This window comes from Gallinula chloropus (genome assembly GCF_964237585.1).
Source record: "Gallinula chloropus genome assembly, chromosome: 30".
In the NCBI taxonomy this organism is placed as follows: Eukaryota; Metazoa; Chordata; class Aves; order Gruiformes; family Rallidae; genus Gallinula; species Gallinula chloropus.
The window spans coordinates 793,453-816,446 of NC_140115.1; the positions used below are offsets into that span (position 1 = coordinate 793,453).

The 22,994-nt window shown below is 49.8% G+C and overlaps 2 protein-coding genes across 2 annotated transcripts; one reads left to right on the forward strand and one right to left on the reverse strand.

The window, feature by feature from the left end:
• Window positions 1-7,942: 7,942 nt before the first annotated feature.
• LOC311202420 (olfactory receptor 14C36-like) lies at window positions 7,943-8,860 on the reverse strand (the record flags this gene model as incomplete). Its single annotated transcript, XM_084277009.1, has 1 exon — window positions 7,943-8,860. One exon carries the CDS (start codon window positions 8,858-8,860, stop codon window positions 7,943-7,945), a length of 918 nt encoding a protein of 305 aa, XP_084133135.1.
• A 12,584-nt stretch (window positions 8,861-21,444) lies between these two features.
• Window positions 21,445-22,368, forward strand: LOC311202421 (olfactory receptor 14C36-like; the record flags this gene model as incomplete). Its single annotated transcript, XM_084277010.1, has 1 exon — window positions 21,445-22,368. One exon carries the CDS (start codon window positions 21,445-21,447, stop codon window positions 22,366-22,368), a length of 924 nt encoding a protein of 307 aa, XP_084133136.1.
• Between the last annotated feature and the right edge of the window lie 626 nt (window positions 22,369-22,994).

Sequence of the window (22,994 nt, forward strand, 5' to 3'; positions counted from 1 at the left end):
TTAGTGTTTATAAATATCTTAGACTTGGGAGGCAGGGGGATTTGGCCAGCCCCTTTTCAGTGGTCTGTGGGGACAGGACTAGGGGCAATGGCTGTAAGCTGGAGCATAGGAAGTTCCGTACCAACATGCGGAAGAACTTTTTCACAGTGAGGGTGACGGAGCAGTGGAATAGGCTGCCCAGGGAGGTGGTTGAGTCTCCTTCTCTGGAGATATTCAAGTCTCGTCTGGATGCCTATCTGTGTAATATGAGATAGGGAGCCTGCTTTGGCAGGGGGGTTGGACCCGATGATCTCTTGAGGTCCCTTCCAACCCCTAAGATTCTGTGATTCTGTGATTCTGTGGCTTACCTTTCCTAACTGTGCCTGTGGACATTCACAGGCTCTCCCATCATCCAACATTGACACACTAAATGTAAAGCAGTAGCCTCAAACATAACATGCAAGGGCATAAAAATCTTATTGGCCTGAAAACTCTCCTTGTAGCCCACTAGCAGCCCCAGTAACCATGGGGCACAGGGTTTTCATAGACAATGCAATGGTATGAAATTTGCCTGTTGTCTTTTTCCAGCTCTAACCGCGTCCACCTTCAAAAACATTAAATGTCCAGCTATAATTCCCAAAGACAAAGTTTGAGGTGTGAAAGATGTTTCTGACCTTCAACCTGCCTGGGTATCCCACTAGAAGCCCCAGTAACCTCAGGGCTCAAGGATTTCCTTAGAAAGGGAACAGTCTTAAAACTACCTGATGTCATTTTGGGGCTCTACCAGCATACACCTTCAAACTGCTAAACGAACAGCAAGAGATCCCTAACAAAAGTGTGAGGGATGAAAGATTCTCCTGGCCTGAAACCTGCCTAGGTAGATCACTGGCAGCTCCAGTACCTTAGGGCTCAGAGTGTTCAGAGACAAAAGAAGGGTCCTAACGTTGCTTGATGTTATTTCTGGATATATATCAGAGTCCACCTTTGAACCTGCTAAATGCACAGCAATACATCCCAAACTAAAGGTGTGAGGGATGAAAGATGTTCATGGCCTTACATATCCCCTGGTATCCCACTAGCAGCTCCAGGAACATGGGGGTCAGGGCTTTTGTAGCCATGGGAGTGGATGTATCTCTGCCCAACATAATTTTCCAGCTTCAACAGTGTCCACCTTTGAAACTGCTCAATGTCCAGCACCAGCTCCATGGCAAAAGGTGCAAGGGTGGAAAAAGGTTTCTGGCCTGAAACCTCCCCAGGTATCCCACTAACAGTCCCATTAACCTTGGGGCTCAGGGCATTCCTAGCCACAGGACCAGTCCTAACAATGTCATTCTCAGGCTCTACCATCATCCACTCTCGAACATGCTGAACAATCAGCAATAGAGTCCCAGGTTCTTTAGCACCTATTGCTGGCATTTTGTTAAAAGCACCGTAAGTTAGAGACTCATCTGCAAGCACATGTGAACCATTAGTAAAATGGAGATTCCCTTCAGAGAGACCTTGAGAAATTCTGGGATTTGATGAACAGGAACATCAGGAAGATTTCCAAGCAGAAGAGATCTTCTCCTCCTGCCCGTATTTTCTCTGCGGCTGGAATTAATTCTCATGTTGGTGGCCCCCATAGTTCTGGTGTTTGGATTTGTAAGTCATAAAGTCTGCATAAGCATGTTTGTTCCTTGCTGAGCAGTGCTTGTACAGCATCAAGGCCTTTTTTCTAGTTCTGCTCCAGAAATGAGTCAACTGGGAGTGCACAAGTGCCTGGAAGGGCACAGGAGTGACCCCACCATTGTGTTGCACTTGTTGTCTACAAAGGAGGCCTAAATTTGGGAGGAATACATTTGACTTTCTTTCTAGCAGCCAGTGTGGTGTCATGTGTGGGTGTTAGGATGAGAACAGTGCTGATAACAGGGAGGCTTTAGTTGTGTCCAAGCAATCAGTCTTTTCTGCTGTTCATACTTCACTACTAATGAGAAGGTGGGGGGAACCCAGGGAGCTGGGAGGGGACACAGCCAGGACAGGTGACCCAAACTGCCCAAAAAAGCATATTCCATTCAAATTACACCATGATCAGCATAAAGGAGTGTGGTGGGGGCAGGAAAACTCAGCTCCAGGACACACGTGTTTTCGGGACGTCTGTGAGCTGTGCGGCCAGAGCGGTGGGGTTCAGTGAGAAACTACATTGTGCATCACCAGTTGTGTGTGTTTTGCTACAAAGTCCTGTTGTTGTTGTTGTTTCTCTCTCTCTGCTGTCCCAGTAAACGGTCCTTATCCCAGCCCATGAGGTTTAGGGGTTTTTGGTTTCCTTTTGCCTCCGCGGCTGCGTGGTGCTCAGCTCTCAGCTGGGGCGAAACCATGAGAAAAGGTTCCAGCACAACACCCCCACATCAAGGCAGCTCAGACATGATGGGTGGAGAACCGTCCACAAGGAGAAGAATTTGGGCATTGCAGGGGCTGCCATAGCAGTCAGAGGTGCTGAACAGGAATCTGGCCATGAGCACATTGGGCTGCACTGGGAGGAGTGTGGCTGCACAGACAAGGGCCCTTCTGGTCCATCTGGACTCAGCACTGGTGATGCCACCTCTGGAGCAGTCAGTCCCAGTGTGGGGTTTCCCAGCCTGGAGGAATGTGGAGGAACACGTATGTGGTCTGCCAAGAGACCTTTGCTTCTTTGGCCTGGGGAAGGGGAGGCTGAGGGAAGCCCTCTTTGTGCTACAGGGAAAGAACATAAGAAAGGAAGTCCATGTGAATTGATGGCTCTGAAGGCCAGGGTGGACATGAGGATAAGGAAATGTCATTCTGAGGATAGTGTTGTGGGGCAAGCAGTCACTGGGAGGAAGTGTGGATGAGCTGGTGGCTTCGTGCTTGTGGGAACAGCTGGCGAGGACACAAAGACAGCAGTACAGGCAGGGACATTGTTAGGTGACAATGAGGTGGGAAAGCGTGTTGCATCCCTGCAGCCTACACAGAACTAGGTACAGGGGTGAGGCAGTGTGGGGTGGTCTGTGGTGCAGATGGCCAAGGGTGCCAGCCAGGATGAAAGGGCCTGATAGAAATGAGATCTTTGCCCCCTTGGCTGTGGCTGATGTCCCTGCCACAGAGACCTCAGGTAGGACACATTGTCCTCATGGCCATGGAGTATGGTTGCCTTCTTGCATCTACCCCAGGGGAAGCCACCATGTGCTCTTCCCTGTCCTTCCCTTGGTGTCACACTCCCCACATCCCAAGGAAGAGCCCTTAGGCACAGGTGGGGGTCAGGATCTCCCTGCCCAGGGGCTGAGGGTCAGTGCTTGGCATTTCTGCTTCATCAGACCAAGCCAGGGTGTCCTCAGCATCAGAGCTGCCTGTGCTTTGCCTGGGTTTGTCCTCATGGCCTCCAGTTGTCTGCTCTAACGAGCCCATGGAGAGGCTTTGTCAGTAATGGTTCCCAGTGGTGCCTGTGAGTGCTTCAAGGTTCTTTGGGCATTACTCCTGACTTGAACTTCTGGAGAGGTTTCTTCACTCTCCTCTTTGTAGCTGAAGTCTGGGGATTCAGAAGAAAAGACACCATGGGGCTCATTAACATCCAGAAAGCCCTTACAAGCACGGCTCTTCAACTCATTTTCATTAAAGAGCTCAAAACTCCTACAACTACTTGGATTTTAGATGTGTCCTTAGTGAAACAGGTTTCAAAGGAATTTCCCATGGAGGACCTTTTTCCAGTCACGGGTATTTTCTGTCCTGGCTCAGTTGATAGAAGAAGTGACAGCAACATTCTGTGATGGATATGCCTCTCCTAAGGAGATCTGGACAGGCAGGAAAAGCCGTCTCCTTAGACCCAACCCTGCATGGAGAACCTTGCTCTTCCCCAAGCCCAGCAGTTCCCTCACTGGCCTCCTGGGACTCCCAACACTTTTCCTCCCATCATCTGTGCTCACAGGCACGGACAGATTTCTCTGACAACAAACAGCAGTTCAACATGACACAGTTTAATACCCATGAAATCTCTCTCCTCAGCTGCCTGCTACGGCCAAGCAGTGTGTGAAGGGGGTCAGCTTTACTGGTGCTCCCAGTGCACAACCTGGGGAGTTTTCAGGCCAGGAAGATCCTTCATCTCTTGCAACTTGTGCTTGGGTGCCCTTGCTGGATATTTAGCATGTTTGAAACTTTTTCTGGTAGAGCTGGAAAACTACCTCAAGCACAGTTAGTGGGATAGCTGGGGATGTTTCAAGCCAGGAATATCTTCAAGCCCTCGCTCCTTCTCTTTGACACCTGTTGCAGGAGGTTTTGCAGTTTTAGAGGTTGTTGCTGGTAGATTGAAAAATGACATCAGGCACTCTTAGGACCGTTGCCTTGGCTAGGAATGCCCTGAGCCTCAAGGTTTCTTGTACTGCTAGTTTACCACCTGGGGAGGTTTCAGGCCAGAAAACCTTTTCCAGACCTCACATCAATTTCTTTGGGAGCTGTTACTGGACATTTATCAGCTTCACAGGTGGATGCTTGAAGAGCCTGACAATGAAGTCAGGCAATCTTAGGACTGTTCCTTCACCTATGAAGGGGGGCCTGAGCCCCAAAGTTACAGGTGCTGCCTGCAGGCTCCCTGGGGAGATTTCCTGCCAGAAAATTCTTTCCTCCCTCACAACTTTTGTTTGGGGCTCTTACTGGACTTTTGGCATTTTTCAAAGTTTGATGCTTGTAGAGCCCAGAGAGGACATCACACACTCTTAGGACCGTTCTCTCAGCTATGAAGGGCTCTCAATCCCAAATTTACTGGGGCTGCTTTTGCTCTACCTACCAGGGGAGGTTTCTGGCTCACAAGATATTTCAGCTCTCAAACCTTTTGTTTGGAAGTTATTGCTGGATGCTTTGCACTTCTTGAATGTGGACACTGGTAGAGCCAGAACATGATGTCTGGTGTTATAGGACCATTCCCTTGTCTGGGAATGCTCTTCCCCCCAAGGATACCAGGGCTGCTTGTGGGCTACCTCTGGAGGTTCCAGCCTAGGAACATTGTTTAGCCTTCACAGATTTACTTGGGAGCTATTGCTGTATGTTTAGAAATATCAAAAGGTGGAACCTAATAGAACCAAAAGAATGATGTGGGGCAATCTTAGGACCATTCTCTTGGCTAGGAAAGCCCTGACCCCCAAGGCTACTGGACTGCTAGTGGGCTACCTGGGGGGATTTCAGTTCAGGATGCTTTTACAGCCCTTATAACTTCTGTTTGTGACCTCTAATGAAGGTGGGAGATTCTCTCTGTCCCTCCTTTTGTTATTGTACTTAAAGAATTCAAAAATAAAATCTATTAAAAACCTATAAACTATTAAAAATAGAATCTCCCACACATTGGATCTCGGGGGAACCACTGTGATGGAGGATAAAGAAAGAGCTGATGTACTTAATGCCTTTTTTCCTCACTCCTTAGCAGCATGGTCAGTTGTCTCCTGACACCCAGACCCCTGAGTAGAAAGATGGGTGCGGGAGGTAGATGGAAGCCCCCATAATCCCAGGGGAATTGGTTACTGACCTGCCCAGCCACTTATATCTGCAGAAGTTGATGGGCTTGGGTGGGATACACCCAAAAGCACTGAGGGGGATGGTGGATTTGCTCACCAAGCCACTTTCCCTTATTTACCAGCAGTCTTGGCTGACCGGGGTGGTTCTGCCGGACTGGAAACTGGCACATGTGACACCCATCTGCAAGAAGGGACAGAGGAGGACCCAGGGAACTACAGGCCTGTCAGCCTGACCTCAGTGCTGGGGAAGGGGATGGAACTAATCATCTTGAGTACCATCATGCAGCACATGCAGGACACTCAGGCCATCAGGCCCTGTCAGCATGGATTTAGGAAAAGCGGACTGTGCTTGACCAAACTTATCTCCTTCTATGACAAGGTGACCTGGTGCTTATTGGATGAGGGGAAGGCTCTGAATGTGATCTACCTGGACTTCAGTGAAGCCTTCAGCACTGTCTCCCACAGGATCCTGCTGGAGAAACTCACTGCTGATGGGTTAGATGGGTACACTCTGTGCTGGGTTAGAAACTGGCTGGACACATGGGCCCAAACAGTTGTGGTTAAATCCAGCTAGTGGTAGGTCACAAGTGCTGCTTCCCATGGCTCTGTGCTGGGGCCCATCCTCTTTAACATCTTTATTAACGATCTGGACAAGGGGATCGAGTGCACCCTCAGTAAATTTGCATGGGACACCAAATTGTGTGGGAGTGTTGATCTGCTGGAAGGCAGGAAGGCTCTTCAGAGTGAAGTGGACAGGCTGGATTGATGGGCAGAAGCGCATTCTATGGGGTTCAACAAGGCCAAGAGCCAGGTCTTACACGTTGGTCACAATAACCCCAGGCAATGCTACAGGCCTGGGGCAGAGTGGCCGGAGAGCTTCCTGGAAGTATAGGCTCTGGGTGTGTCAGTCGTCAGCCAGCTGAACAGGAGCCAGCACTGTTCCCAGGTGGACAAGAAGGCCAATGGCATCCTGGCCTGGGTCAGGAATAGAGTGACTGGCAGGAGTTAGGGAAGTGCTAGTTCTGTTGTACTCAGCTCTGGTGAAGCCCACCTCGAGTACCATGTCCAGTTATGGGCCCCTCACTACAAGAAGGATGTCGAGATGCTGGAGCATGTCCAGAGAAGAGCAACAAACCTGGAGAAGTGTTGGGGAAGACAGGAGGCCTGCTAGTGGCCTAGAGTTCTTCTCCCAAGACAGCAGGCCTGCTAGCGGCCTAGAGTTCTTCTCCCAAGACTTAGGCTCTGATAATATCCTCCTGTTCCCATGAGACAGGAAAAGTTGCTCATGCTGAGAAGAAATTAATAATCACAGTCTCAACACACAGTGGCCTTGATGACAGGGGTACAGGCTGCCCTAAACCAAGAAGAAGTTATGGGAAGAACTTGGGAGTAACGGAACATGTTCAGAACCAGCCATAATAAGATGGTCAAAACAGCCGGTGTGTGGATGTTTTTAGGCACCAAAGGTAAACTAATGATATTTGGCTATAAGATAGGTTAGTAGAACTCATTATAATCACTAACCAATCAGTAGGGTGTAAACTGGGTGTGTAACCAATCAGCAGTTTTTTAGCTTGCCACGTTTGCAGCAACAAAAGTCTCTAATCTGTGTGATTTCACCCAATAAACGGCTTCACCTAAAATTCATATCGAATTGCGTGTTGCTCATCGACGGTCTCCACAGAGAAGAGTTTGGAGCACAAGTCCTTTGAGGATCAGCTGATGGAACTGGGGCTATTTAGTCTTAAGAAAGGAAGGTTGGGTGGAGACCTTACTGGTCTCTACAACCTGCAAGGATGGTGTATGTTGGTGGGGGTTGGTGTTTTCTCTCAGGTATCAAGTGATGAGAGGAAATGTTTCCAACTGAACCAGGGGAGATTTATTTTTGATATCAGGAAGAACTTCTTTACTGAAAGGGTAGTGAAGCATTGGAACAGGCTGCCCAGGGAAGTGGTGGACTCACCATCCCTGGAGGTATTGAAATGTGTGTAGATGTTGTGCTTGAGGACATGGTCTAGAAGTGGACTAGGCAGGGTTAGGCTGTGGTTGGGCTCGATGACCCTAAAGGTCTTTTCCAACCCAAGTCATTGGATGATTCTATGGTACAGAGGACACAGGAAATTCCTGTTCTGCCATGGTGGGAAAGCATTGCCATTTCAGACAATTAATGGAGTGACTCAGCTGATCACAATGTGCTTGTAAATTTTTATAAATGGCAGGAGAAACAGATAAAGAAAAAAATGTGCACCTTTCAAGTGAAACATGATGCAAAGGAAGCACAGCGTGTCATTACACAGTGTCTGGGTCACAAGAGACACCTCGATACTGGACTAGGAATGGGATGAACGTGCACCATGTTATTACAGTTTAAACAACATAGAAGGAAAAAACCCCCTACTAAATACAGACTGATCCTAACATCAGTTACATGGCCAGTGATATGCAGAAAAAAATGAGCAGTTCTTTGCTGCTTAGATACATCCAGTGCTCAGTTTCAAAAGAGAATTCTTGAGCTCCTGGTTCCTCATGCTGTAGATGAGGGGGTTCACTGCTGGTGGAACCACAGAGTAAAGAAATGACACTACCAGGTCCAGAAAGAGGGAGGACATGGAGGGGGGCTTCAGGTAGGCAAATAAAGCAGTGCTGACAAACAGGGAAACCACAGCCAAGTGAGGGAGGCAGGTGGAAAAGGCTTTGTGCCGTCCCTGCTGCGAGGGGATCCTCAGCACAGCCCTGAAGATCTGCACATAGGACACCACAATGAACACAAAACACCCAAAACCAAAACAGGTAGTGATCACAATGAGTCCAGTTTCCCTGAGGTAGGCATCTGAGCAGGAGAGCTTGAGGATCTGGGGGATTTCACAGAAGAACTGGTCAATGACATTGCCATGGCAGAGGGGCAGGGAAAATGTGCTGGCTGTGTGCAGCACAGCATTGAGAAACCCACTGGCCCAGGCAGCTGCTGCCATGTGGACACAAGCTCTGCTGCCCAGGAGGGTCCCGTAGTGCAGGGGGTGGCAGATGGCAACGTAGCGATCGTAGGCCATGACAGTCAGAAGAGAGAGCTCTGTGATGATCAAAAATAAGAAGAAAAAGAGTTGAGCCACACATCCTGTGTAGGAAATGGCCCTGGTGTCCCACAGGGAATTGGCCATGGATTTGGGAACAGTGGTGGAGATGCAGCCAAGGTCAAGAACAGAGAGGTTGAGGAGGAAGTAGTACATGGGGATGTGGAGATGGTGATCACAGGCTATGGTGATGATGATGAGACCCAGGAGAGCAGCCAGGTAGATGCCCAGGAAGAGGCAGAAGTGCAGGAGCTGCAGCTCCCATGTGTCTGCAAAGGGCAGGAGGAGGAACTGGCTGATGGAGCTGCTGTTGGACATCTGCTGCTGTCAAGTGTGGAGACCTGTCAGAGGAGGAAAAGGCAAAGAGAAATTAGGGAATCTTTCCTTGAGGAAAATCCCTTCCACTACTTATGGAATGCCCTCAGGTTGTCTCTCTGTATTCAGGAAGAATTTTGTCAGGTCCCTTTTGGCAGCTCTGCTTTGTGCTGGCTTGAGGCTACCACTGCTGGGAGGAGGGTCAGTTGTGGCTCTCGAGAACTCAGTCCTGCCTGACAGCTTTGGTTTTCTCCTGACTGCAACTGAGGAGTGTTTCTTCTGTCAGGACTCCCTGACATTGCTGCTGCAGTGCCAGTGAAACCTTCCCCTGAGTGCAGAGTAGGGAGAGCTGCTCTGTCTATCATCCCTGGTCTCAGCTGCCCAGTGCTGGACTCTCTGGTGTTCCCTGTAGAAGAAACTGGACCCCACAGAGAGATGAGGAATCCAGTTCTCTGTCCTACAGATGGGGATCTTGAAGTGAGGGTCAGCTCAGTGCCAGGACCCCCAATGAACATGCCCAGAGCCCCAGGTAATGGGGGGACGAAGGCAGCAAGGACAGGAGGGGAAACAGAGAAATGCTCTAGCCAGGCCTGGAAAGAGAGGGATGGACAGACAGGCACTCAGGGATTTGTCCTCAACATGGGCTGGGCTGCCAATGAGATGACTCAGTCTGAAACCCTGGACTTCCAGGCACAGAGTCTGTGCTGGGTGGCAGAAACCAGGGGGTCTGTGTGGGAAAGTGTCTGCACTGCAGAGGATGTCATGGGGGTACCAAATCCCCACTACCACAGCATTTCTGGGAGCAGCTTTCTCCCTCCCTCACAATGTCTCTGCTGCCTGGAGCTGTCCCTGCAGCTGCTTCTCTTTGCCCATGTCACCTCCTGCTCTGTGTTCACAGACCTCAACCTACCTGCCCTGCACTCAAGTCAGCTCTGCAGACCCCTCCTGGCATCAGGGCACTGCCCCAGGGAGTCTCTGTGTGTGCAGGGCTCAGGAAATCCTCTGATGTGGACATTCTAGAGGGGAGAAATAAGTTCTCATCTCCCACAGTAAGCACAGCCCACAGGAGAGGAAGAGTTAAAGCAAAGACTCTGCCTTGCAGGAAAATGCTTCCTTCATGTTATTCTTCAGAGTCCTTTTGGAGTTTCTCAAGGATCAGCTGGAGCTGGGAGCAAAGCTGACCCAGGCAGCACTTTCTTTACAGCAGAAGGACCTTACGCTTCCCTTCCCTGGGTCACTCCTCCAACCCACAGGTTCTGTCTGTAACTCTGTGGAAAGCCCATGAGCCAGGCTGAGTGCTGACCCTGGCAGCAGAAGAGTCTCTACCACAGCATACAACCCTCCGGGGCACAGGGACCCTGCTCACAAGGACAGCCCTGGGCACCCCTGGGTGCACATGCTGCTTCACACCTCTCAGCCATGCCCAGGAGAAGACAGCTGTCCTGCCCTGCCCCTCTGATGGGGCAGAAGGGCATCCCTTCCAGGCAGCACTTTCTGCTCCTAGAGAGAACCTGTCCTCCTGACAGACCCCACACACTGCCCCATGTCCCAGCTTTAGGAGATCCCTCCAGGAACAGAACCTGCATTGCCCTGCACCCACAGACATACCAGGCAGAGTGCTGTGGAGATTTCTCCTCCAGTGAGCTCTCAGCTCTCTCAGCCTCCAAGGTCTCCCCTCGGTGCCTCCAGGCAGTGTTCCCAGCCCTGTGTGCTTGGCAGAGGAGCTGCTCCTGGCCAGAGCTGTCTCTCTGCAGAGCTGCGGTGTTTCATGAGCTCCCACTGTCCCAGGAGACCAGCCCAGCTCATCGTAGAGGAGCACAGGAAGGCTTCATATACTCCATCTGCCATGGGCTCCTTCAAGGTGTCCCTGGAGCTTCAAGGAACTAACTTGGAAAGATAATGAAGTCCTCTCTGACATTCCCTCCCTCATCTGGGGAATAATCCTTATGTCCAGCAGAGTCCTTTCTCCTGATCAAACAAGAACTGTTCAGGAGAGTTAACTTTCCTTGTCTTCCCATGAGACAGTAACCCCAGGAAGGGACAGGGAGATGTCTCTTTCCCCCTGTGAAAGGAAGGGAGTCAGACACATCACTCCAGACCCCTCATCCTTGCACTCCAGCCCTGGGGATTGAAGGGGATGAAGCTCTGGCCTCTGTCTGCCTCAAACCCACCAATGCTGGTCTCTTACCCTAGTCCTGGTAGGCACAAATAGACACCTTCTGTCTGGGAGCTGCTGGTCCCAGCTCCCATGGGAAATTACTGGGGGTGTAGTTAAGTTTGTAAGATCCCCTTCTCCATGAGAGTGGACTTCATCTGATTGAAAATGTATGTCACCCCCATTTGAGTGTACCCAAAACTGAAGACCAGGAATGACTCTTTGGGAGCCCATGGGAGAGGCTTCTGCTCCTCATACACACTTGGGAGTTTGTGAGACAAATCCATCATTTTAATTTCCTTGTCACAAATCTCACCTCACTTCACTCCTGTCTTTTACTTCTGAAAACACTTTTCCATACCCAGAGGCAGCAGATTTCCAACAGCAGCTCCATCAGCCAGTTCCTCCTCCTGCCCTTTGCAGACACAGGGGAGCTGCAGCTCCTGCACTTCTGCCTCTTCCTGGGCATCTACCTGGCTGCTCTACTGGGCAAGAGTTTAATGATCATTACTGCAGCCTACAACCATTGACTCCACATGCCCATGTGTTTGTTCCTCTTCCGTACCTTGTTGAATGTGTGGTGCTCACCAGAGCTGCTCTGTCACTCTCCCTACTCAGCTGCATAGGGAAGAGAAGATGTAAGAAAAGATCACAAGAATCACAAGAATCACAAGGTTGGAAGAGACCTTTGAAGATCATCAAGTCCAACCATTCCCATCCTAAGCTAAACCAGATCCCTAAGTACCTCATCTGCCCTTTTTTTGAACACATCCAGGGAAGGTGACTCAACCCCCTCCCTGGGCAGCCTGTTCCAGGCCCTGACAAATCCTTCAGTAAAAATTTTTTTTCTAATATCTAATCTGACCCTGCCCTGGCCCAGCTTAGTGCCATTGCCTCTTGTTCTATCTTCTGTCACCTGGCTGAAGAGACCAACGCCCATCTCTCTACAACCTCCCTTCAGGTAGTTGTAGGTGGTGATAAGGTCCCCTCTCAGCTTCCTCTTCTCCAGGTTAAAAGGTCAAGCGCTGGTAGAGTTTGAAGATGATGTCAGACACTGTTACAACCATTTCCTTGGCTAGGAAAGCCCTGAGCCCCAAGGTTACTGGTGCTCCTAGTGAGGGAGTCTTCAGGCCAGTAAGATCCTTCATCCCTCGCAGATGTTTTTTGGGGGCTGTTGCTGGGTATTGAGCATTTGTGAAACTTGATGCTGACAGAGCTGCAAGGTGATGTCAGGCACTATTATGACCCTTCCATTCAATATGAAAGCCTTGAACCCCAAGGTTAATGGTTCTTCTAATCCACACACTGGGGAGGTGCCCCAAACTTTTTTCACCCCCCCCCCCACTTTGCTTGGGAGGTATTTCTCTACATTTAACGGTTTCAAAGTTGGAATCTGGTAGAATAAACTTGACACAACAATAAACCCATCCAGTTCTCTCCTTCCTCTGATTGAGTGGCACAGGGAGATAGGGATTGGGGGTTGGGGTCAGGTCATCACACATTGTCTCAGCTGCTTTTTCCTCATCATGGGGAAGACTCCTCACAGTCTCCCCTTGCCCCAGCATTTGGTCCCACCCACAAGAGACATTCTTCTATAACTCCCTCCAACGTGAGTCTTTCCCACATGGCTTCAGATCATCACCAGCTGCTCCAGGGTGGGTCACTTGAATTGGCTGCCATCCTTCAGCGACAGACTGCCCCAGCGTGGGTCCTCCACAGCCCTGCCAGCAAATCTGCTCCAGCACAGGCTTCCTATGAGGTCACAGCCTCCTTCAGTGGTCTGCACCTGCCTGAGCATTGTGATGTCTACAGGCTGCATGTAGAATCACTGTTCCACATCATCCAGCATGGGCTGAGGGGGAACAGCCTCATTCACCATGGTCTTCTGCATGGTCTGCAAGGGTATCTCTGCAATGAGGCTGGGAGGACCTTCTCCCCCTACATCAGTGATCTTGGTGTCTGCAAAGTTCCTTATAGATTCTCTCTCTTTTCTCTGACAGCAAAAAGCAGCAGTTAATTTTTAATTCCTTATTAAATATATTGTCACAGCAAATATATTTTCACTCCCCCTCTGCCAGGGCAATGCTGCTGACCAGTTCTTCTGTAAAATCCCCCAGATCCTCAAAAACTCTTGCTCACGGGCCACGGTCAGACCATTCTGGTCAGACCTTGTTCAGATTTTGGGTGTTTTGTGTTCATTGTGGTGTCCTATGTGCAGATCTTCAGGGCTGTGCTGAGGATCCACTCGGTGTAGGGATGACACAGAGCCTTTTCCACATGCCTCCTTACCTGGGAGTGGACTCCTTCTTTGTCAGCACTGACATGTTTGCCTACCTGAAGAGCCCCTCTAAATATCCTCCCTATTTACAGATTAACAGATTCACAGAATTGGAGTTGGAAGGGACCTCCAGAGATCATCAAGTCCAAGCCCCCCCTTCAAAAGCAGAGTCCTCGGACGGGTCGGACAGGATGGCATCCAGATGGGTCTTGAATATCTCCAGAGAAGGAGACTCTACTACCCACTCAGCAGACTGTCCCAGGGCTCTGTCACCTTTCCTTTGTTCCAACTTGGAGCCGTTGGTCCCTGTCCAGTCTCCAGAGACCACTTAACCTGGTAGAGGTATTTCTTTACGTGGTGGTTCCACCGGCAGTGAACCCCCTCACCTACAGTATGAGGAACCAGAAGCTCAAGGATGCCGTGTGGAAACCGAACAGGATCTTTCTAAGCAGCAATAAACTGCTCATCTTCTTCATTGTATTGCTGGCCCTGTCGATTCAATGAACTGTAATCATGCTGAATAGATTGATGGAGATGTCGCTTAAGAGACAATTAAAATAAATTTAATATAAAAATTTTCATGTTTTTAAGAATAGGTTTGTTTTGGATTTTAGTAGATGTGGTTTTGCCCCTGCTGAGAGCTGAGCACCACACAGTTGCTTGTTGTTTTACAGGAAGAGGGTGGGGGGACAAGTTGGAGGGGAGGGAGAGGAAAGGGAGAAAAACCCAAATCCAAGGAAACAAATCCTCTCTGCTTGGGTAAAGATAGTTTACTAGAATAGCAGAAAGAGAGATATAACAATGATAACAGGACTTTGTAGCAAAATATATGAAACTGGTGATACACAATGCAATTTGTCACTGAACCACACAACTCAGGCCGTGCAGCCCAGAGCTGTCCTGAAAAAGGGATCATCCCCAAAACTGCATGTCCTGGAGCTGCCTCCTCCTCCTCCAACCAGCCCCCCTTTTCTGCTGAGCATGATGTAATTGGCATGGAATAGCCCCTTTGGCCAGTTCGGGTCACCTGTCCTGGCTGCGTCCCATTCATTCTCCTTAGTAGGGAAATAGGAACAACTGAAAAGTCCTTGACTGCTTGGCAACAACCAGAAACATCAGGGTGTTACCAGACCTGCTCTCATCCCAACTCCCAAACAAGGCATTCCATCTGCTGTTAGAAAAAAAATTAACACCATACCAGCTGTAACCAGAACACTGACATAATTTCCCTGACAAAGGCGCTGGTTGGGGAGGGGGGTCATAGCATGGTGCAGCACTGTGTTATTGTTGGGTTTGTAAGGTGCTCTCTGTGCTATCACTGGGTGTGAGTGCAATTGGGGCTGATATTACTCCCTTTTTATGGTGCTTTTGTCAGTAAACTGTCCTTATCCCAACCCATAGAAGGTCTGTCTGTTTCTCCTCCAGGAATGAGCGAGCACCATGTGGTGCTCAGCCATTGCTTTGGGCTCAACCACCAGAGTTTCCAAGCCACAAGCAGTGAGCTTCTCTAAGAGAAAGTTCTGGAAAACTGTGTCTAAGGCCTTGCTAAAGTCAGGTAGACAACATGCACAGCCCTTCCCTTGTCCAGGAAGCAGGTCACCCTCTCATAGAGGGAGATCCAGTGTGTCAAACAGGACCTGCCCTTATGAACCCAAGCTGACTGGGCCTGATCACCTGGGGGGTCTTCATGAACTGGCTAATGCCTCTCAGGATGATCTGCTCCATCAGCTTCTCTGGGACTGAAGTCAAACCATCAGGCCTGTAATTTCCATGATCATCCTTCTGTTCCTTCTTATATAGGGGGTTACATCGACTGATTTCCAGTCTTCTGGTACCTCTCCAGTCAGCCAGGACTGATGGAAAGTGGCTTGGTGAACCCCCCTTGCTAGTTTTTTCAGCACCCTTGGCTGCATCCCATTCAGCCACACAGATCTGTGCACATCTCTGTGGTGCAGCAGGACCATCTCCTCCTGGATTGAGGTGGGCTCATTCTGCTCCCTGTCCCTGTCTCCTAGCTTAGGGAATTGGATTCTCTCTGTACAACTGCTCTTATTACTAAAGACAGTGGCAAAGATTTCATTAAGCACCTCAGCCTTGTCCTCATATTTCCACAATGTTTCCTCCTGGGTCTCCCTGGTCTTTCTTTTCTTTAAATGGAGGACAGATGAATTTCTAGCTGGGCTTTGGACCAACAATGAGGACAAACTCTCATCCTGTTGTTCTTCCCTCAGCATTACACACCCCACGATGCCCCAGGAAGAGCCTGAGCAATACCTGAGGAACAGGACCTGTCTTCCCTGGGGCTGGGGGTCAGGGCTTGGCCTTTCTGCTTCATCAAACCAACCCAGGGCTTGCTCAGCATCTCAGCTGCTTGTACATTGCCTTTGCCTACCAGCCAACATGGCCTCCAATTACCTGTTCTAACGAGTCCCTGGGGAGGCTCAGCCAGCAATGGCTCTCAGCGGGACTCATTAATACTTCAGGTACTTTGGCTTCTGCTTTTGACATGGAGTTTTTTGTGTGATTTCCTCTCAGTACCTGAGCTTCAAGGACTCAGCACCAAATGCACCCCAGGGCTCATTAAAAATAAAAAAGAAGACCTAACGAGCTATGTCTCTTGATGAAATTATCTTCAAGTCTTCAAGAGATGTACATACCATTGAAGCTGTTTCAAAGGGAGTTCAGAGGAAAATTGATTTCTTTTTAAGGGTGTAGGTTATTATTTTCACTGTAGAGGAGAGGTGATAACCTCTGACTGAGATTGATGCATGTTGTCTCCTAAAGAGGTCTGGACTGCTCAAAAAAAAGGTCCCCTGATGTCTGGCACAGTGGGGATAACCTTGCTGCACATCTCCACAAGCCCACCATGACTCTCACCAGCCAACTGGGACTTGCATCCCTTGTCCTTACTTCAGGTCTCTCTGCTGCACTCCACAGTGAGGCATTACAGCCCCTCTGTACCAGATACCCCTGCTTTCCTTAGAGAACTGGCTGCACACAGGCAGCACAGAGGGAGTTATTTTCCCACCAACAAAAGAAATCTGACAAGATTCACCATTAAATTCAACACTCCTCACTCTATGCCAAGTGCAATCTGACACCAGTGAGGTTCACCTGCCACAAAGCTTAACCCTGTGAGAAATGTTTTAGTGAGGGGAAGGAGACTGTGAAATCACTGCATCTCAAGAGCTGCCTAAAGACAGAATGAGTCAGACAGCTGCCAGAAAGGCAAGGGTTTAACTCCCTGAAACTCAGAGCAGCAGCTGGATGGTTGGGAGGTGTCTGAATGGTCCAAGGGGAAGGGAAATCTAGATATCAACCACAAGTGCTGTTGAGCAGATCCACTGCTAAGTGGTGATTTCAGACATGGTCATAGAATGTGTTCTGGTTGCCTGGAGATGGCATCCAGAACTAGCTGTTTCATCACCTTTCCAGAGACAGAGATGAGACTGACCGGCCTTTAGTTACTTGCATCCTCTTTCTTGCCCTCCTTGAAGACCAGACTGACATTGGCTATCCTCCAGTCTTCAGGTGTCTCTTCTGTTCTCCAAGACCTGTCAAAGATGATAGAGAGCAGCTCAGCGATCACCTCAAGTTCTACAGACTCCAGGAGTCTCCTGGGTCTCTTGCAGCTCGCTGTGTGGTATTCCCAGCACATATCCGGATGGTTCAAGTCCCCCATCAGGATGAGTGCCTGTGACCGCGATGCCTCCTGCAGCTGAAGGAGGAAAGCCTCATAAGTAGTCTCTCTTTGATCAGCTGGCCTGTAATAGACCCCTATCACCAGCTGTTCTTTAATCGTCCTATTCCTAATTCTGACCTACAGACGCTCAACACGTTCCTGACAACTTCTCATAGGGAGCTACTCACAGTCTATCCCCTGTAACATAGAGAGAAACTCCCCCACCCTTCCTACCTAGCCTATCATAGAATCATAGGTGTTGGAAGGAACCACGAGAAATCGTCTGGTCCAACCCCCCTGCCAAAGCAGCTCCCCAGCTCATATTGCAAAGGTCAGCATCCACACAGGTCTGGAATATCTCCAGAGAAGGAGACTCCACACCCTGCCGGGGCAGCCTGTCCCAGGGCTCTGTCGCCCTCGCCAGGAAGAAGTTCTTCCACATGTTGGTGCAGAACTCCCTGAGCTCCAACTTGCAGCCATTGCCCCATTCACAGACACTGAAAAGGGGCTGGCCATTTCCCCCTGCATCCCATACTTAAGATTTCTCTAAACATTAATAGGATCCCCCCTTAGTCTTCTTTTGTCCAGGCTGAACAGCCCCAGCTCACCCAGCCTTTCCTCATAGGGGAGATGTTCCAGGCCCTTACTCATCTTTGTAGCCTCCTCTGGACTCTCTCCAGGACATCCCTGCTTTTATTATCCCAGGGAGCCCAGAACTGGACACAATACTCCAGGTGGGGCCTGACCAGGGCAGAGTAGGGGGGGAGGATCACCTACTTCGACCTGCTGGCCACGCTCCTCCTGATGCACCTGGAGGTAGTTAAGGCCTGGTGGTCGGAAGATGTCGGGCTGTATGGAAAGTTAGGACCCCTTCCTCAGGTAACCAATAGTAGGTAGCCGATGATGCAAGCAGACAGAAGTGACATCGTAAATCTAGGCTATATCACGCTGTGCCACTCACTAATAAACACCATTTGCCGTCCACCACATTGGTGTCTGTGTGCTGATGGCCCAAGCGGCCTGGGGGTGGTCGCCGTGCTGTTCCTGAACCAGGTCGTCACACCTCGAAAGGCAACAAGTGTTGCCGAAACCCGGGAGACTCGCCGGCATTCAGGGGACGGCGGCCGGAGAGGCAGGACCAGCCCGGTGGGGAGGATGCTCCCGGACCAACAAGGAGCATGGAAGCCCTTGTGAAGGTTGTATTACAATTACATAAGCAATGGGGTGTTGGTTGTAAGCCTAAAGATTTTACTCTCACAGTTGCGAGGCTTTTACATATTGGGGTTACTGAGCAGCCGGTGGATATTCTCCACCCTGCAGTGTGGGATAAGTGCACTAAAGCTCTGGCCGAGGAGATGTTGTCTTCAGGTACAGGTACCTTAAGTCATGGGGAAAATTTGTGTGGGCTTTGCAAAAGGCCTTACAAGAGCAAGAAACCTGGAGAGCAGCAAGGGAATGTATTCATTTGATGGTACCAATTTATGATGCATTCTTAACTTTTGCTTCATATGTTCTTGTGATTCTCACAAATATTCATCTTGTAAATGTTCATGTAAAGTATCATTGTTTTGTTTTCTTCCAGCCCCTGAACTACAAGGGACAGTAATATGATGTGATTTGGATTTTTGCAATTGGACAAATTCAAATTGTTAATTAATCTCTATCTAATGTTGAGTTCTTATTGACTATTGCAAATGCAATTTGAAAATTGTTACTTGTTTGAATGTTTTGCTTGTAGCTCTTGAGCTATTGTGCACACACTTTTCCTTCCTCCTTACTTTATCTCTATCCTCTATCCATCACGGAGTACCATCTGTAAGATGGCAATGTTGAGCCACGGGGTAGTGTGACGTACCGTGTCCCTCAACGAATGCCTGTACCAGTGGACTTAAGTCTCAACATTGCTGAAATATTGCATTAAGACGCTTGTAAAGGGTTAAGGAAGACTTGCTAACAGGATGGCTTGAAGTGCCATAGCAGTGACCTCTCATAAACAATGCCTCGCTTGAACAGCTCTGCCTCACTGATAAAGAAGAAACATCAATTGGGACGCAATTTTGAGTCTAACACCATGTTTTAAGTAAAATACACACTCAGAGACTATGTGCTCTGTGGAAATAAAATGACTGCTTTGACAAGTTCCCTTTTTCCCTGTGAGGGTGATGGAGCACTGGAACAGACTGCCCAGAGAGGTTTTGGAGTCTCCTTCTCTACAGACATTCACGCCCTGCCCGGATGCGTTGCTGTGTGATATAGTCTAGGTGATCCTGCTCTGACAAGGGGGGTTGGACCAGACGGTCTTTCAAGGTCTCTTCCAAAGACTAATGTTCTGTGATTCTGTGACCTTGGGTCTCCCCGTGTCTATCCCTGACCACCTCTTGTCCCTCAGGTGTCACCAGGCTTTGGCGTCAGAACACCTCCCTCCTGGCCTCCCCGACATTAATTCCCATGAGAGCTGGGACCAGCAGCTCCCAGGCAGCAGGTGCCCCTGCTGTGCCCACTGGAACTGGAGCAGGAGGACTACCAGCTTCAGTGGTGTGTGGCAGCCATAGGCAAGAGCTGGGTCCCCTTCCAGCCCCAGGGCTGCAAAGCAAGGATGAGGTGCATCGAGTAACTTGCAATAGTCCTCACCCTCCACAGGGGGAAAGAGTCCCCTCCCTGTCCCTGCCTGAAGGTCCTGTCTGATGCAGAGACAAGAAAAGGTGATTCTCCTGCCCAGATCTGGTTGATCAGGAGAAAGGACACTGCTGGACAGAAGGATTTCTCCCCAGCCAAGGGAGGGAACTTCACTGAGGACGTCACTGTCTTTCCAAGTAGGTTCCCTGGAGCTCCAAGCACAACTTGAGGAAGCCCAGAGGGGATGGAGTATGTGACACCTCCACCTGGTCCTCTGCTGGGAGTTGGGCTGGGCTCCTGGGACAGTGGGAGATCATGAAACATTACAGCACTGCAGAGAGACAGCTCTGGCCAGGAGCAGCTCCTCTACCAAGCACACAGGGCTGGGGACACTGCCTGGAGGCACCGAGGGGAGACCTGTGAGGCTGAGAGAGCTGATGGATGCTGAGAGCTCACTGCAGGAGAAATCTCCACAGCACTCTGCCTGGTATGTCTGTGGGTGCAGGGCAGTGCAGGTTCTGTTCCTGGAGGGATCTCCTAAAGCTGGGACATGGGGCAGTGTGTGGGGTCTGTCAGAAGGACAGGTTCTCTATAGGACAAGGAAGTGCTGCCTGGAAGGGATGTCCTTCTGCCCCATCAGAGGGACAGGGCAGGACAGCTGTCTTGTCCTGGGCATAGCTGCAGAGGTGTGAAGCAGCGTGTGCACCCAGGGGTGCCCAGGGCTGTCCTTGTGAGCAGGGTCCCTGCGCCCTGGGGGCTGTGTGCTGGGGCAGGGACTCTGCTGCTGCCAGGGTCAGCACTAGGGCTGCCTCATGAGATTTCCACAGGGAAATGGACAGTGGGAGGAGTGACCCAGGGAAGAGGAGCATAAGATTGTTCTGCAGTAATAATGTGCTGCATGGGTCATGTCTTCTCCTAGCTCCATCTGATCCCTGAGAAATTCCAATGGAACACTGAAGAACAACAAGGAAATATTTTCCTGTAGGTATGAGTCTTTGCTTTGATTTTTCCTCTCCTGTGGGATGTGCTGACTGTTGTAGATGAGAACTTACTTCTCACCTCAGTCATAGCCAATGAAATCTCGATTCTCATTAAGTCTTAGGAGCTTCACCTGAGCCCTGCACACACAGAGGTTCCCTGGGGCAGTGCCCTGATGCCAGGAGGGGTCTGCAGAGCAGAGCTGAGCACAGGGTAGGTGGGATGAGGTCTGTGAGCATAGAGCAGGAGGTGACTTGAGCAAAGCAAAGCAGCTGCAGGGACAGATGCAGGCAGCAGAGACATTATCAGGGATGGGGATGGAGCTGCTCACAGAAATGTCCTGGCAGTGGGGATGTGGGACCTCCCTGACATCCCCCACATTGCTGACACTTTCCTGCAGCAACCCCCTTGTTTCTGCCACCCAGCACAGACTCTACACCCAGAGTTCCAGAGTTTCAGACTCTTCTCCTTAGCAGCCCAACCCCAGTGAGGAGAAACCCCTGAGTGCCTGTCTGTCTGTTTGTCCCTGTCCTTATAGCCTTGGCTGCAGCATTTCTTGCTGTTTCCCCTCCTGTCCTTGCTGCCTTTGTCCCACCATTACCTTGGGCACTGGGCATGTCCATAGGTGGGGCTGACACTGAGCTGACCCTCATCTCAAGACCACCACTTCCTAACCCAGCTGACCACCCTCCCATCAGTGGCACAATCAAGCCAGCACAAAACAGCGCTCCCAAAAGGGACCTGCCAAAAGTCTTCCTGAATACAGGGAGTCAATTTGAGGGCATTCAACAAGTAGTAGAAGGGATTTTCCTCAAAAATGATTCCTAATTTCACTGCTTTTTCTTCCTCTAACAGGTCTCCACGCTTGGCAGCAGCAGATGTCCAACAGCAGCTCCATCAGCCAGTTCCTCCTCCTGCCCTTTGCAGACACACGGGAGCTGCAGCTCCTGCACTTCGGCCTCTTCCTGGGCATCTACCTGGCTTCCCTCCTGAGCAATGGCCTCATCATCACCACCATAGCCTGTGACCACCACCTCCACACCCCCATGTACTTCTTCCTCCTCAACCTCTCTCTTACTGACCTTGGCTGCATCTCCACCACTGTTCCCAAATCCCTGGCCAATTCCTTGTGGGACACCAGGGCCATTTCCTACACAGGATGTGTGGCTCAAATCTTTTTCTTTGTATTTTTGATCATCACAGAGGCCTGTCTTCTGACTGTCATGGCCTATGACCGCTACGTTGCCATCTGCCACCCCCTGCACTACGGGACCCTCCTGGGCAGCAGAGCTTGTGTCCATATGGCAGCAGCTGCCTGGGGCAGTGGGTTTGTCTATTCTGTGCTGCACACAGCCAGTACATTTTCCCTTCCCCTCTGCCATGGCAATGCTGTTGACCAGTTCTTCTGTGAAATTCCCCAGATCCTGAAGCTCTCTTGCTCAGATGCCTACCTCAGGGAAACTGGAGTCCTTGTGGTCGGTGCCTGTTTGGCTTTTGGGTGTTTTGTGTTCATTGTGGTGTCCTATGTGCAGATCTTCAGGGCTGTGCTGAGGATCCCCTCGCAGCAGGGGCAGTACAAAGCCTTTTCCACGTGCCTCCCTCACCTGGCTGTGGTCTCCCTGTTTGTCACCACTGGTGTGTTTTCCTACCTGAAACCCCCCTCCATCTCCTCACTATCTTTAGACTTGGTATTGGCATTTTTTTACTCGGTGGTTCCACCAGCAGTGAACCCCCTCATCTACAGCATGAGGAACCAGGAGCTCAAGGATGCCCTGTGGAAACTGATGACTGGATGTTTCTAAGCAGCAATAAACTGCTTGTCTTCTGAATACCACTGAGAATGTAACTCCTGTTATGATGAGTTCATATTTAATAGGGGGTTTAGTTGGTAGTTTTTGGTTTCTCTCTAGTTTGTCTAAGCTGTATTAACATGGTCAACGTTCATCCCATTGCTAATGCAGTATCACCTGCTCTTCTGTGTAAGGATGAGCTGTGCTCTCTTTGCATCATGTCTGCTTCCACAGAGCCATAATTTTCCTCTTTTTTTCCCCCTTTTATTAATAAAATTTTTACAAGAATGTTTTCATCAGCTGAACAACTGGAGTACTTGTCTTTAATGGCAATGCTTTTCCACCATGACAGGATGGGATAAGGACAGCTTACTGACAAAATTCATCATGAATGTAGAACAATAATGGCCAGTTATACCCAGTGCTAACACAGGGTACCTTGTTTACCTGACAATTATAGAGTACTGCCTGAAAGGAAGGAAAGACGGAAAGACAGACAGACTCTTCTGGAGGCATCAAGCTCATACCCTTCCCCAACCAGCTTCTTTTATGTGAAAGTGGTGTCAGGTGGTATGGAAAATAGCCCAGGTGAACTCAGATCACCTGTGCTGGCTGCTTGGGGAGGTTAACTCTCACCT